Below are 15,095 nucleotides of genomic sequence, written 5' to 3'. Positions count from 1 at the left end.
AGTCCCTGGCACATGCATGGGAGACCTGGAAGAGGCTCCAGGCTCCTGGCTTTGGATCAGCACAGCTCCGGCCGTTGCAGCTGCTTGGGGAGTGAATCATTGGATGGAAGATCTTCCTGTCTGTCTCTCCTCCTCTTTGTATATCTGACTTTGAAATAAATTTTTTTTAAATTTTGCTAAAAAAATAAAAGAAAAAATAGATTAATCAAAATGTGTAAACATATTATGCACATGGATCAGTGAATGGATAAACCGGAGAGGCCCACCTGCACACTGGAATGATATCCAGCCATAAAAAGGACCGGAGCTCCTGTCACAGAACTATTACAACACAGAGAGGCCTGGGGTAAAGATCTAAGATTTGTTTATTTGGAAGGCAGAAAGTGTGGCTGGCGTTGTGGCACAGTATATAAAGTCACCCTCCTGCAATGCCACCGTCTCGTGTGGCTGTTAATTATTCCATCCATGCTGATGGCCTGGGAAAAGCAGCAGAGAATGGCCCAAGTGCTTGGGCCCCTGCACCCCACTGCAGAAACCCAGAAGAAGCTTCTGGCTTCAGCCTGATCCAGTGCTGCCTGCTGTGATCATCTGGGAGAGAATCAGCAGATGCAAGACCTCTCTGTCATTCTGTATATATGTATGCACGTGTGTGTGTATGTATGTGCATGTTATACATATATATGTGTATATATGCATATTTGTATCTGTGAATATATTAATTCTTTCAAAATAAAGAAATATCTTCATAAATGAACAAGAGTTACAGAAACAGGAAGAAACAGAGAGAAATATCCTTCATCTATTGGTTCATCCCCCAGATGGGTCACAAAGGCCTTGGCCACAAAGGCCAGGAAGCTGAAACTTCACCCAGGTCTCCCACAAGGGTGCAGGGGACCAAGCATTTGGGCCATCCTTTGCTGCCTTCCCAGGTGCCCTGGCAGGGAGCTGGATCAGAAGCGGAGCAGCCAGGATTCAATCTGGTGTCCATATAGGATGCCAGCACTGCAGTCAGTGGCTCAGCTGGCTGTACCACAACACCAGCCCCTGGATTTCACTTTTACACGAGTGCATCTTCTCTCTTCTTTTTAAATAGTTATTTATTTGACAAGGCAAGTGACAAAGAGGGACACAAAGAGATTTCCCATCTGTCGGTTTATTCCCCAAAAGGCAGAAGCCAGGAGCCAGGAATTCCATCCAGGTCTCCCACGTGGGGACATGCGCTTCCTCAGGCACATTAGCAGGAAGCTGAACCGGAAGGGGAGCATCCGGACCTGAACCAGCACTTCCGACTTAATCACTGCACCACAATGCCAGCCCCAGTATGACTCCATTTATACACAATGTCCAGAGTGAGCAAACTTGGACAACAGAGAAGAGCTTCAGTGGATACCACGGGGTCAGAGGCGACTGGAGGATGCTTCTTACTGAGCCCAGGGTTTCTCCATGCTAAAGTTTACGTGTATCTTACCACAATAAAAGGTTACCTTTTAAGCCCATTAAAACAAAAACAGACCCTTGGCTATAAAGACTCAAACACAAGATGGACAGGATCCATCTCAGGAGCAGAAGATCCACCCCCCACCCCCACCGAGCCCCACCTCCTGGCTCCTCACCTTGTCAGGCTGAGAAATGTTGGGTGGCTGCTGGAAGGTGAGCAGGTGCAGGCCAGGCAGGAAGCTCTGGGTGACACAGGCTTCCAGGGATGTGACGAAGACAGGCACAGGCCCCCACCAGCCCACGGTGCCTGAGATCTGCTCTCCTCGGCAGCGAGCCTGTTCTGAGAGGACACAGGACTGAGGAGTCAGCGAGGGGCACTCCGCTGCCCCCGCCCCTGCTGCCACTGGACACTCACCAGGCCGAGGCAGGCAGCTCTCATTGTGCACACACCAGCCCAGGGCGCCGGGGCCCCGGGGAGGGGCTGTGGAGCTGCTGAAGGCCAGGCATGCCTGGCAGTCGCCCAGCAGGCGGCCCAGGCCTAGGCAGCTGGCGGCTGGACACTGCAGGGAGGGCAGGGGACAAGGCTCACTGTCTACAGGGGCTCAAGGGACTTGGGAAGGGCTTTGGACACGAGGGTTCTGGGGCAGAAGGGACCAGGAAACTAGAAAATGGGAACTACAGGTAGGGCTGAGATGTGGGAGACTAGAAGGCTCTGGCAAGGCTGAGGGATCCAAGCACAAAGCTGGAAGGACTCGGCCAAGGGGACGTGGCAGGCAAGGCTCAAGGAGTACCCATCAGGACTCAGCAATGAGGACTCTGGGCGTGAAACACGTCTCCCGATTAGGGCAAGTCCTTGTCTACTTGGTTGAGGCAAAGGGAGACACTCAGGGTGGATCTCTGTGCCAGGGGGACAGAGAGCCAGGGGGGTCACTCACAGCCTCTGAGGGGGTCCCAGGAGGAGGTGCAGCTTGGCAGGCCCCCTGACACCAACTGCACTCGGGGTCTCGGGAGCAGACGCTGTGGTCCGTGTACATGGAGCAATAGTCCAGGTGGTACTAGGGAGAAGGGGAAGCATGCCACTCAGCCCTGGGGCTGGCTCCTGGACCCTCACTCACTTGGACCACCCCAGAGGACCACGACTGCTCAGCTCCTGAGGATACCAGTCCATGCCTCCCCTGGCCCCCAAGGACTCCCTCCCACACCCCGCAGAAATCATGCTGCCTCGTCCCCCAGCCACCCTCTCCCTGTCACCCCAGTGCTCACATCCTGGGCAGGTGCCTGGAACACGAAAGGGGGCACCTTGTAGGCCATCAGGTCCCCACGGGGTCGGCCGCTGTACCCCCCAGCCACCAACAGGACACTGCCACCAAGCACGGCTGCCACGTGTGAGTACCGACCACTGGGGGGCGCTGCTCGGCCTAGGAGGGAATACAGACAAGAGCACCAGTCCCCAGGTTCCCAGCCCAGAGAGCTGCGTCACCCTGGGCTCCCTGCGCCCCAAGCTTCAGTCCAGTCTTCCAATGGCTGCATCTACTCCAACTGGCCAGGAAGTGTTCTAGGTGTGCCAGGCCAGAGCCGGCCATCATCATCTCACCCCTGCCCATAACACCTCAGACGGAGCATGATCTTCTTTGGGATCAGTGAAATGTGGGTTCAAATCACAAATCAACTTCTAACAGCAGTGTGGCCTGGGGCAGCAGCCATGATCCCACCCTTAGGGGCAGCAGCCATGATCCAGGCCGCCTGGATACCACCTGGTTTGACCCATCCTGCGCCAGCCTCCCTCCCTCCCCCCGGCTGACAGCCTCTCTTCCGGTTGTCCTCTAGAAAAGAGCATTCTCTTACTGCCAGTCCACGAGGCCCAGGCCAAGGTATCCCTGCCTCTGGCACGAGTGCGGCTTCAGCCCATGCCTGTGCATCTCAGTGATTGGTTCAAACATGGGGAGGGACTCAACTCCAAGTGCAGGAATTCAACAGGAACTCTCCTCCCTGTGAGCATTTTAAGGGGGCACTACATAGCCCCAAAGCTGCTGGTGACCACCTCACAGAAGGCAAACCTGATAGAGTCAGAAGTGAACGAGGCTGAGAACAAGAGAGCCATGGCTCACGCCAGCACAGCCTGAAGAGCACCTGGATCCAGCCCAGCCTGAAGCCAGCCCCTGGAGTTTTCTCTCAAGACAATCAAGAAATTCTCCTTTTCTCTAATGCTAGGTGGGTTGTGTTCCTGCCACTCTCAACCAAGGCCAGGGCACAGGACTCCTCAGACCCTCTTACAGACCGGACACTCTGCAGGCACACAGACATGGTCTAGACACCCACAAACTACACAGGAGAGGCCTCCAGAAACCTCACAGCCTGGCCCTCCCAGGGAACACGGGGCCAGGCAGAGGAGCCCAGGCAGGGGCTAACTGGGCACCAGGCTGGCTTTACTCATCAGGGTCATGCAGAGTTTCCTTGGGGACCTTTCCTCCTGCCCCCTTCTGTCTGTCTCTGTCCCCTCTCCTCTTCATGTCCCCTAAAATGACAGGTCCCAGTCCATACGGCAGAGGACCCCGGCCTCCTCCCAAACCCCAAGCTGCCTTGACCTCAAGAGCAGTAGAGCCTTCTCCCCAGGTCCTCGGGCCCCATGGCAGCCCCTCAGTGACCTCCTCATAGGCCAGCCCCTTCCCTTTCCTGGGCTCCCCAGGCTCCCAACACAAGAGCCCTCAACTGAAGTGCTACCACAGCCCTCATCTCACACAGCAGGAGGAACGAGGCATGGGGAGAGTAAAACGATGGATTTTATAGATAGTTGTTTGGTGACAGCCGCTTGATGGTTGTGGTCCTGAAGAAGTGGCTGCTAACAGGCAGCCCCCTTGGGGTACAGGAGCCTGGCAAACCCTGGACCGCAACCCAGACGTGAAGTCGCAGTGACTGCCTCCTGTCACTGTAGTAATGACACCAGTTCTGTCGGACCTAGGTTCTGGTGGGATGCCTAGCACACTTCAACAAGGACCTGAGTGGCCCCAGTGCATATGCCCTGTGGAGGAGGAAGGATCTTCAGGGACCCTCAGGGAAGTGAAGGAGTCACTCACCTTCAGGGGTGCCTGGAGGAGCCAGCTCGGCCCCTGACACCCACTGATGGCAGCCGAGGTGGTAGAAGAAGATGCCATCTTCATAGCATTTCTCCTCCTGGTAGTGAGTGTGCACGTTGCCCCCTGAAAAGGAGGGAAAGCGGCAGAGGTGACAGGCCTGGGGCAGGTGGGAATGCCCATGCAGGTAGGCTCAGCTCTGGGTCAGCTTGGGCCCCTGGAAGGCTGGTAGGCAGGCGAGCAAGCAGGCAGGCAGGCAGGCAGGCTCGGGAAATGCCCTCACCGTAGACCACCATGTAGTTGCCCAAGACGCTGGCAGTGTGGAAGGCTCGCTCCCGCGGGCCCTGAAGCCCATCCCGGCCCTTCAGCGTCGTCCACACGCGTCGATCGACGTGGAAGAGCTCGGTAGAATTCACCCGCACAGAGAACCTGCGGGGCAGGGGATGGCAGGGTCAGGGCAGGGGTAGGGCCTCTCTTGCTCTGGGCCCTTAGGAGCTATGTGACCACCCAGGGTTGGGACCGGCCAGGACTGGGCCTAGCCCCTCCGAACCAGATGTTCCCCATTGGCAGGCCTGGGCCTGACTCACCTGTGGGTTAGCTACATAATCAGGCAGGTGTAGGATGCTAACAAGGCAGGGGTTTATCGGCTATCTAGATCAGGAGAGGTAGTGTGTGGGGAGAAAACTAACAAAGAAATTGAATAAAAGACCAGAGAAAGGGGGCAGGATTTGGCGCAGTGGTTGAGTTGCCGCTGGAGACACCCATATCCCTTCTCAGAGTGCTTGGGTTTCAGGCTGAGCACACCTGGGAGGCAGGTGAGACTCCAGGGGATAGGTTCCTGCTGCCTGTGTGGCAGAAGCAGATGGAGTTCCCAGCTCGTGACATTGGCCTTGGCTACTGCAGGCCTTTGGGCATGAACCATCAGATGGGTAACCATCTGTGTGTCTGCCTCTCTGGTTTTTTTTTAATCTTTTTTTTTTAAAGATTTATTTATTTTTATTGGAAAGGCAGATATACAGAGAGGAAGAGAGACAGAGAGGAAGATCTTCCATCCAATGGTTCACTCCCCAAGTGGCCGCAACGGCTGGAGCTGAGCTGATCCAATGCCAGGATCTTCCTCCAGGTCTCCCATGTGGGTGCAGGGTTCCAAGGCTTTGGGCTATCCTCGACTGCTTTCCCAGGCCACAGGCAGGGAGCTGGATGGGAAGCAGGCCACTGGAATTAGAACCAGCACCCATATGGGATCCCAGCACGTTCAAGGCGAGGACTTTAACCGCTAAGCTATCACGCCAGGCCCAAGCTCTCTGTTTTTCAAATAAAAAATTGGTGGTGAGGGGAACAGGGTCCCAACACAATGGTTTGATTGGCTAATTCTCTGCCTCCAAGTGCCAGAACCCCATATGGGTGTCGGTTCATGTCCCAGCTGTATCACGTCCCATCTAGCTCCCTGTTTGTGGTCTGGGAGCAGCAGAGGATGGACCAAGGCTTTGGGACCCTGCACCTGCAAGAGAGACCTGAAAGAAAACTCCTGGTTCTTGGCTTTGGGTTGGGTCAGCTCCAGCCATTGCGGCCATCTAGGGAGTAAACATCAGATGCTTCCATCTGATGTCTCTCCTCTCTGTGTCTGCCTTCCAATAAATAAGTAAATCTTAAAAATGTTTTTCTTTATTGCTTTTAAATCTGAGAATGTGTGAGTGGGTACATAAAAGAGTGAATGGAGAAAGCAAGAGTGACTGAATGGCTACAGGAGTCTATCAGTGGGCAAAGGCCTCTAAGGACTAAGGGCACAGGTCTTTGGAACCATCCTGGTCCCGAGGGGCGTGAAGCAGGTCACTCACCGGGCAGTGGAAGGCCGATGTCCACCATGGACCAGCAAGGCACGGGAGGGGGCATGGAACACCATGGAGTGGCCGGTGGCGGCAGGGGGCCTGCCACCTGCTGGAATCACCTGCTCCCAGTAGCCGCTACTGGAGCTGTCGAGTCGGAAACGGAAGAGGCCAGAGGAGAAGAGGTCGTGCTGGGTGCGGCCACCAGACACATAGAGCCAGACGTCATCCACTAGGGCGGCTGCGTGACCTGCCAGGCCTGGGGGTCCTGAGGAGCTGGAGGCTGCTGGTGCCAGGAGCTCCCAGTGGCCCCCGCCCACTGGGGTAAAGGCCCACACGTCATTGGTGAGCGAGCCGTCAGCCAGCTCACCACCCATCAGCACCAGGGACCCGGCCCAGGCCACGGCTACGTGGGAGTGACGGGCAGCCTGTGAGGAAGACATAAGAAGACAGAGATGGGGAGGGACCCCCATGGTGACACACAGGGACAGGGAAGAACAGATGATGGTGAATCAGAGATACACAGAGCAATTCATAGAAAGACAAGGACGTGCGAGTAAATGTGGGGAGGGCAACCCATGAGAGGAAGCCAGGCACTAAGAGGAGGAGAAATGGCAGAGAAAAGGAGAGATGCCCAGACCCAGGGAGACGGAGACATGGGGATCAAGAGAACAAAGACCAAACTCAGACAACGGGGCAAAGGAGAAACAGGAGACACATGGAGGAGAAAGACAGGGGAGACAAATCAGAGAGTGACAGACAAGTTCCTGGCTGCAGCTTGGCAGTGGGGAGGAGAAGGCAGCACAGGGAGACGGAGGCCAGGCGCGGCACTCTGGCTGGGACTAATGGAGTACGGGGGTCCGTACCGGAGCAGGACTCCGGTCCCAGCTTTCCCAGGTGTTGGCAGAGAAGTTGTACAGCACGAGGTCACCCAAAGCTCTGTTCAGGTCCTGGCCTGCAGGGCGACACATGGTCTCAAGCCCTGACTGCAGGCTGCCAGGTCTCCAGACCCCAGACACTCACCCCCATCCACTCACCTCCGAACACGGCCAGCAGCCCAGGTGGTGACAGGAAGGCGCCAGCCGCCCCGATGCGAGCAGAGAAGGCGGGGTCCCCGGCGCTCACATTGTGCCACCAACCGGCTCCCTGGTTCTCCCACAGGTGCAGGTCACAGGCACGTCCCAGGAAACCGGGCTCACAGCGGCACGGTCCCAGGGGCTGCAGGCAAGGGGGCAGACGACAGGGTTAGACAGAGAATAGAAAAGGAAGGAGAGAGATGGACAGGCAGGGAAAGAAAGAAACAAGAGACAGAGAGGCAAAAGAGAGAGCATGAATGGAAGGAGATGGGCAGTCAGAGAGAGAAAAATGAGAGTCACACAAACCCGGGCAGGCAGAGAGGGAGCAGAGAAGGCTGACCAATGGGAAAAGGAAAAGACCCTCGGGGAGAAACGAGGACAGAGAAAGAAGGTGGGTTCAAGGAGAAAGATGCCTGGTGAAAAAATAATATATATATATTAAAAAAAAAAAAAAAAGAAAGATGCTTGATGAGCCCCAGCCTGATGTGCAGGGCCTAGCCCGAGCTCAGAGCTGGGGAGGTCAAGGCAGGTTGTGCTCCAGGGGTGACCCAGATCCCAGGCTGCATGTGCAGAGCTCAGACGCCGGATCAGGAGGGCATCGTGAGCAGAAACAGAGGCCGGCTTCCTGGGAAGCGGACGCCATACCCAGGCCAGAGGACGTAGGGAGATGTGCATGGGTAAGAGAGGAGGACAGAGATGAGGTCAGAGTGGCTGAGCCTGGGGAGAATCTGCAGGCTAGGGGGAGGTAGGGCCTGGCAGGAGAGGGGCTGGGAGGGGAGCTTCAGGCAGGAGCCAGATCTGATCTCAGAGCTGGGAGTACCGTGTATAGTCACCCCAGGGCAAAGAGGGTGGGGACAGGCTCACCGAGGCACAGGTGCCATGGCTGCCACAGTAGGCCGAGCACTGCTGCAGGCTACAGTCAGGGCCGCCCCAGCCCGGCTCACAGATGCACACTCCTGGGGGTCGGCACTGCCCGTGGCTCCCGCAGTCTCCGGGACACAAGGAGAAGCGGAATGAGGCGTTAAAGCCCAGCAGGTTGTAGTTGGCGTCGCTGAAGAGGTGCAGCAACATCTGCAGAGGCGAGAGGCCAGTGCTCCAGCAACAAGGCTGGGGACAGAGGAGTCTTCTGTCTATCTCCCAGAAGCTCCTTCACTCTCCCCACCTGCCTCTGTCCCTCTGACCACCTCCCTGCCCTGTCCCACAGCCCTGCAACCACAAACCTTGCCCGAGGAAGCCTCGATGGGCGGAGGCCGGGTGCTCCCACTGAGACTGGCTAGCAGCGGCCCCCGAGGGGTGTCACCGTCGTACACAAAGAGGTAGTCATAGGTGCACTCCGTGTCCAGGAAGAGGAAGTCCAGCAGGATGCGGTGCCGGGGGCTCGGGGCTGAAGGTGAGCACAGAGGCGCTATGTTCAAACTGGACCTTGGGGGTGGGCACTGTGGTGGGGTGGGTTAAGGTGCCACTTGGGATGGCCACATCCTGTGTGGGAGCTACAGCTTATGTCCCAGCTGCTTTATACTTCTGACCCAGTTCCCTGTCGATGTTCTGGGGAGGGCAGCAGATGGAGACCCAAGGGCTTGGGTCCCTGCCACCCATGTGGGAAACCCAGATGGAGTTCTTGGTCCCTGGCTTCAGTCTAACCCATCCTATGGGCATCTGGGAGTGAACCAGCACATGGAAGACCTCTTTTTCCTTCTGTTTTTCCTTTCTCATTGTGCCACTCTATCTCTCAAATAATTTCTAAGATTAAAAATAAATAAACATCCTCCTATGCCTCTCACCAGCCCACCCAAAAAAACATCACACCTCCAGGTGATGTGGGGGCATCCTGCCTTAAGGGGGCTCTGAGCCCTGGGAAGTCACAGCCGTGACAGCCAGAGGAACAGCAGCCCAGACAAGGAGTTACAGCCCCAGCCCCAGAAAGGGTCCCCAAGAATCAGGCTGTGCAACCTCCATCCTTCACATGGGCAAATTTACATGCAGAGATCGAAGTTTCACCCAGAGGTGCAGCCACAGCGTTCCTGACACTTCAGTCCTCTTGTCCACCTGTGAGCTGCAGACACGCCCAAGTCGAGAACATGGGCCCAGGTCCAGGGCAGACAGGGGCACTCCCCAGCTAGAAAAGGGCCTCTGCGTATATGTAGCCCATGTCCCAGGCTGGTCCCAGGCTGAACCCAGGGAATATCACACTACTGGGATGGATCTAAGCTTCTAGGCCACTCCTTCTCAAAGGGTCAGAGCTGGGGCCAGTGCTGTGGAGCAACAGGTTAAGCCATCACCTGCAATACCAGCATCCTATATGAGCACCGGTTCAATTCCCAGTTGTTCCCCTTCCACTCCAGCTCCCTGCTAATGTGCCTGGGAAAACAGCAGCAGGTGGCGTGAGGATCTACCACCCACACAGGGGATGAGGATGGAGTTCTAGGCCAGCCGCTTGGCTCCAGACTAGCCCAGCTCTGGCTACTATAGTCATTTGCAGAGTGAATCAGCAGATGCAAGGTCTCTTTCACTCTCACTCTGCCTTTCAAATCAAGTCAATCAATTAAAGTTTCAGAAAAAGCAAGAAGCTAACTCCCTTCCCCTTGCACGTGGGAAGAGCCTCTGCAACCCAGAACAACCCAGAACAACCACAGGTGACGTCCAGGGACCTTGGAGGCAAGGCCATAGAATCCTTGAAGCTTCTGCCTGGGCCTGAGGCAATGCTTGTTGTTGGAACAGCCAAAGCCACATGGAGAGACCATGCGTGGACACACACCAGCCAGCAGCTCCAGCTGGCAGCCAGCATCAATGGCCAAGGCCCAAAGGGACCTTCTTGGTGACCCAAGCCAAGGAAGCACCCAGAGGAGGTAGCCCTGGCTGCCAGGAGACTGTGACCACGGAGAAGGAATGATCATGCTCCTCAAGTGTCTCCAGAAGGGCCCAACCCATGGAGCGAGAGCCAAGCCACTGATAAGCCACTGCCCACGGAGCCAGAGCCGGGCCGCCACTAACAGCCACTGCCTGAGGAGCGAGAGCCGGGCAGCCACTGATAAGCCACTGCCCACGGAGCCAGAGCCGGGCCGCCACTAACAGCCACTGCCTGAGGAGCGAGAGCCGGGCCGCCACTAACGGCCACTGCCCACGGAGCCAGAGCCGGGCTGCCACTAACGGCCACTGCCCACGGAGCCAGAGCCAGGCCACTGATAATGGCCATTGCCTGCGGAGCGAGAGCCAGGCCACTGATAATGGCCACTGCCCACGGAGCCAGAGCCGGGCCGCCACTAACGGCCACTGCCCACGGAGCCAGAGCCAGGCCACTGATAATGGCCACTGCCCATGGAGCCAGAGCCAGGCCACTGATAATGGCCACTGCCTACGGAGCCAGAGCCAGGCCACTGATAATGGCCACTGCCCATGGAGCCAGAGCCAGGCCACTGATAATGGCCACTGCCCATGGAGCCAGAGCCAGGCCACTGATAATGGCCACTGCCCGAGGAACGAGAGCCGGGCCGCCACTAACGGCCACTGCCCACGGAGCCAGAGCCAGAGCCAGGCCACTGATAAGCCACTGCCTGCGGAGCCAGAGCCGGGCTGCCACTAACGGCCACTGCCCGCGGAGCGAGAGCCGAGCTGTTGCTAATGGCTGCTGCTCTTGCTCTGCCAGAAGAGCAAGAAGAGCACTGCCCCCCCCCCCTTTTTTTTTTCTAAATATTTATTTTATTGTTATTTGAAAGAGCTAAAGAGATGAGAGAGATCAATCTTCCATCCACTGTTTCATCCCCCAAATGGCCACAATGGCTGAAGCCTAGCCAATCTAAAGCCAGGAGCTTCTGAGTCACCCACAAGGGTGCAGGGGCCCAAGGACTTGAGCCGTCCTCCACTGCTTTCCCAGGTCACAAGCAGGGAGCTGGATGGAGAGTGGAACATCTGGGACATGAACCAGCACCCATATGGAATGCTGATACTACAGACAGAAGCTTAGCCTACTGCACCATGGTATACACCCTACACTGTTCTTTCCACATGACCCTACACATCCTCATGCAGACCCTTAAAAAACCCAGAAACCTGTACATCCACTACTGGCACCAGCTGTGTGGTGCGGGGCCGGAGTCATGGGGCTCCCGAGCCTCAATCTCCTGTAAAGTGGCACTAATTCTACCAACACTGGTGCAATCGCTCAATGAGATGCTGACTCCAGGGTGCTCTATAGGGTGCCCTGCCCAGCGCAGCCCTCGTCCTCTCTCACCAGGATCCCTGAGCTAGTCCCCTTCCCTGCCTGACCCCGAACCTTATTCTGATGTGATGTATTTACCCTAGGATGGTCCCTCACCATCCAAGGATAAAGCTCCCCAACCCAGAGCCTGGTCTTAGTTCCACTGCTCTACCACCTGCAGCTCTTTCAGTACCTGGGCCTTCCAACAGGTCTCTCATTCTGGTTGGGACACATTCTTCCAGAAGCTTCTGGAAGTTTCCCTTCTTCCTCCAGAAAGCCTTTCCTGATGCCCCCTGGCTGGCTGAGGTTGCCCGTCATGCCTCATTACAACCTTTATTACTGCCAGTCAGGACTTTCGGTGCCCGGGTCTCTCTACCCTGTGGCTGATGAGACCTGCAGGGAAGGGCCTGCAACCTGACCCTCATTCCGTGTCCCCCAGGATGGCCTGGCACAAGGCCTGGCAGACTCAGGAAAAAGCCAGAGACAGAATGAAGAAATGCAAAAAAAAAAAAAAGAACAGAAACCAGTACTGTGGCTGGCAGCTCTTCCTCAGGCTCCAACCAGAGAACCGGGAACATGGTCCACAGGTCTCCACCCGTGGTCTGGGGCAGGCAGAAGGACCATGCAGCACAACGGGCACCCAGACCTCCCAGAAGGTCACCAGCTCCACCCAGCTGTGAAGTTCCTTTCCTGGAATCACAACAAGCCTGCCTTTGTCAAGTGCCAGCGGAGGCCACAGCCCAACCTGGTCTTCCTCAAGTTCCTCAAGTTCAAGGTCTCCGATTTCTACCCCACCCCACCCCCACACCTTACTGGACAGAAACCTGATCCCCAAACCCGCAGCGCAGTGGCAGGATGCTCTGAGCACTTGGGGCATAGGGGTGGACGGGGCACAGAAGCAGGTGTGCTGGCTGCTCGTCTTGTAAGAGACTCAGGGAGATGCCAATTCTTAGAAGTGACGGCCCAGGCTGCAGGCCTCCCATGCTCCCCGCCTCAACCATCAGCCCGTCAGCGGGGCTCCATGTCCCATCAGTGAAATTTCCCAAACACCCAGACCCTTCTCCTTCCCTGGCTTCTGGCTCCATCTCCAATTCTGTCTTTAGTGCAGCCTGGATCCTGAGACACTTTCGCTCCACCTCATGTCTTGGGCTGCTCCTTCAGCCCGCCCAGTAAACTCCTATGCAGGCTTTAGAACCCTGCTTCTGCAGCTCCTGCTCTGTAACTTCCGATGGACAGCCTCCGTGCCTCCCCGGGTCTCACTGTCAAAGCACACAGGGTGGGGGGCTAAAAGGCCGGGGTCAGGTCCACTGCGCCCAACCCATCCGGGTGTAGAGGACCATTTACACTCTCCCTGCCTCTTAGTCTATGCTTACCCCTCAGCGTGACAGGAACAGAACCCGAGCCGGGGACAGACACAATCACCCCAAGAAATAATGCCTTCATCCTTACCCTCCCTCCCCGCCGAGCAGCCAAACATACAGCAGACCAGGCCCTCCCCTTGCTTGGAACCCCACCACAGCTCCGCAACCTCCCGGGCCTCCCCTGGCCGGGACCTCTGACGTTCTTCCACACTCTCCTGCCCTCATGCTGCAGCTACAGCTCCCTCACAGGCGACACTATGGCACCTGCTTTCCCGTCCCTCTGCAGCAGCCTGTGCCCCCACTTTCAGGCCTTTGTGTGGGAAACCCCTTTATCTCAACTCCCTGACTGTGGGCTCCAAAGGGGCAAGGGTGGGGCCCTTGCAGAGGCGGGTCCCTCTTTATAGAATGTTCTTCCTCCCACCTCCTCCCCGGGGGTTTCCATCCTTCTCTCCTTTCTCCCCAATGGGCTCCAGCTGGTCCCTTAACTCTCAGCTCACACTTCTCCTCCTCCAGAAAGTTCTCTGGCCTCCTCTATCCCTAGGACCAGCACTTCTATGGAATCTCCCTGCCCCAGAGGCTCCCTCCATCACAGGCCACTCTGGGCTGCCCACCACCTGTTATCATGTCTGGCTCCAAGCCCTTAAGTCACTAAAGTTCATCGGGGTTGTCTTGGTATCAGCCATGTCCTAGTAGCAAATATAATATCTGGGGGAGGGAGGGAAGGAGATTCTCTTATTAAAGTACTTTAAAAGTGACATTAAACAATCCTAATACCATTTACTGCACATGAGCTAGGGGGTTCTGGGAATCTCAGTGGAGGGATGCACAAATGAACTGACTAGCAATGAGCGAGTGACCCACGCGGACCCACTCACCCTCGATGAGCCACTCGCAGTTGCCATTGACGCTGTAGTTGCCGGCACCATCCGTCACGAAGCCTGGAGCCTCCCGTAACACCTGCCGCTGCCCCTTGCAGTCCCCCGCCCGGACTCCGGGGGACAGCGGCCCCAGTACGGCCAAGGCCAGAGCCAGGGCCAGGGCAGTGGACAGTGTCCAGCCCGGGGCCATCGCTGCCTCCCGCAATGACCCTTAGAAATGGGAAGGACCGTTAAGAGCCGGAGAGGACCCTCCACCCGGGGTGAAGGGCTGCAAATGCAACCTCTATAGGCATAGCACGGCCTTGTAGACTGGGGAGGTCAGCGAGACGCAGTCCCTGAGGAGGGAACGGCCGCGGATGACCGGTCCTGGAAGCCGAGCGGTGGGCCCTACAGACCCATGCAAGACCCTATATATGGGATCGTTACAGCCAGGGTCGATCCCTACGGACCAGAGAGGTCCCCTACAAACATGGAGCCCCATAGGGGGTCCGACTCCATAAACAGTGTCTAGTAGTTACAGATTCAGGCTGCTGCAGGCCAAAACGGACCTTACAGACGGGTGGGTCCCCAGGGGGGCGCAGGGCTCTACCGCCCAGCAGGGGCCTCTACAGAGAGTGGGGGGTCGGGACCAGCCAAGCCTGAAGGGTCCCGGAAAAAGCTCTCCAGTCAGGGGCGGGGCGCGAACGGGTGCCGGAGTCAGTGCCGGTCTTCTGAGGTCCGAACCCGGACCCCATATCCCCTGCAGCCTTCGCTCACCCACCCGCGCCTCTCTCCCGAGCAGGATCAGAGAGATGAGGGGACGCTCGGGCCAGAGCGGCCTCGGGAAGACCCGCTGGGAAGGCGAGGGGGCGGGAGCCGAGCGGCCGCCGAGGGAGGGTGCGAGGAGAGGAGGCGAGAAGTTGCAGCCCGGCAGGTCAGAGCGGCCCTGGGAGGACTGCGGAGCGCCCAGTCCCACCCCTCCAGGAGGCGAAGCTTCCGGCAACTTCCCCGCCCAGTTGGTTCTTTAAACGCAAGCGCAACAGCGACCTCCTCGGGCCGTGGAGAGCCTGACGCGTGCGCAATGCTGGGAGCGAAAGTTCTATTGGGGGACGCGGGAGGCTGAGGGAAGCCTGAGCCACTGGAGGGCGTCTCTACCTGGAGAAGTGGAAATAGGGGAGATGATCCCTGAGAGGGTTCGGCTAGATTCGGGGTCAAGACAGGCTGTGGGGTCCCAACGTGCCATTTTCAAATATGGACAGAGGGCCCAAGCCA

General features: G+C 57.2%; 1 protein-coding gene across 1 annotated transcript in view; it reads right to left on the bottom strand.

Annotated features, from left to right (window-relative positions):
* Positions 1-14,750, bottom strand: part of MEGF8 (multiple EGF like domains 8) — a 41,299-nt gene extending 26,549 nt beyond the window's left edge. Inside the window, exons 1-12 of the mRNA XM_040976258.1 lie at positions 13,842-14,750; positions 8,631-8,794; positions 8,275-8,481; positions 7,372-7,552; positions 7,201-7,289; positions 6,347-6,762; positions 4,792-4,937; positions 4,512-4,634; positions 2,701-2,855; positions 2,373-2,492; positions 1,853-1,997; positions 1,614-1,777 (exon numbers count right to left, since the gene is read on the bottom strand). Of these exons, the coding sequence (XP_040832192.1) occupies positions 1,614-1,777; positions 1,853-1,997; positions 2,373-2,492; positions 2,701-2,855; positions 4,512-4,634; positions 4,792-4,937; positions 6,347-6,762; positions 7,201-7,289; positions 7,372-7,552; positions 8,275-8,481; positions 8,631-8,794; positions 13,842-14,034 (2,103 nt within the window). The 5' untranslated portion in view covers positions 14,035-14,750. The remainder of the gene's footprint in view (positions 1-1,613; positions 1,778-1,852; positions 1,998-2,372; positions 2,493-2,700; positions 2,856-4,511; positions 4,635-4,791; positions 4,938-6,346; positions 6,763-7,200; positions 7,290-7,371; positions 7,553-8,274; positions 8,482-8,630; positions 8,795-13,841) is intronic.
* Positions 14,751-15,095: the final 345 nt, after the last annotated feature.

Source organism: Ochotona curzoniae, unplaced genomic scaffold (genome assembly GCF_017591425.1).
Source record: "Ochotona curzoniae isolate NIBS_2020 unplaced genomic scaffold, NIBS_Ocur_1.0 contig_2699, whole genome shotgun sequence".
In the NCBI taxonomy this organism is placed as follows: Eukaryota; Metazoa; Chordata; class Mammalia; order Lagomorpha; family Ochotonidae; genus Ochotona; species Ochotona curzoniae.
The sequence above is the reverse complement of the archived record's forward strand: the minus strand, read 5'-3'. Positions and strand labels throughout refer to the sequence as shown.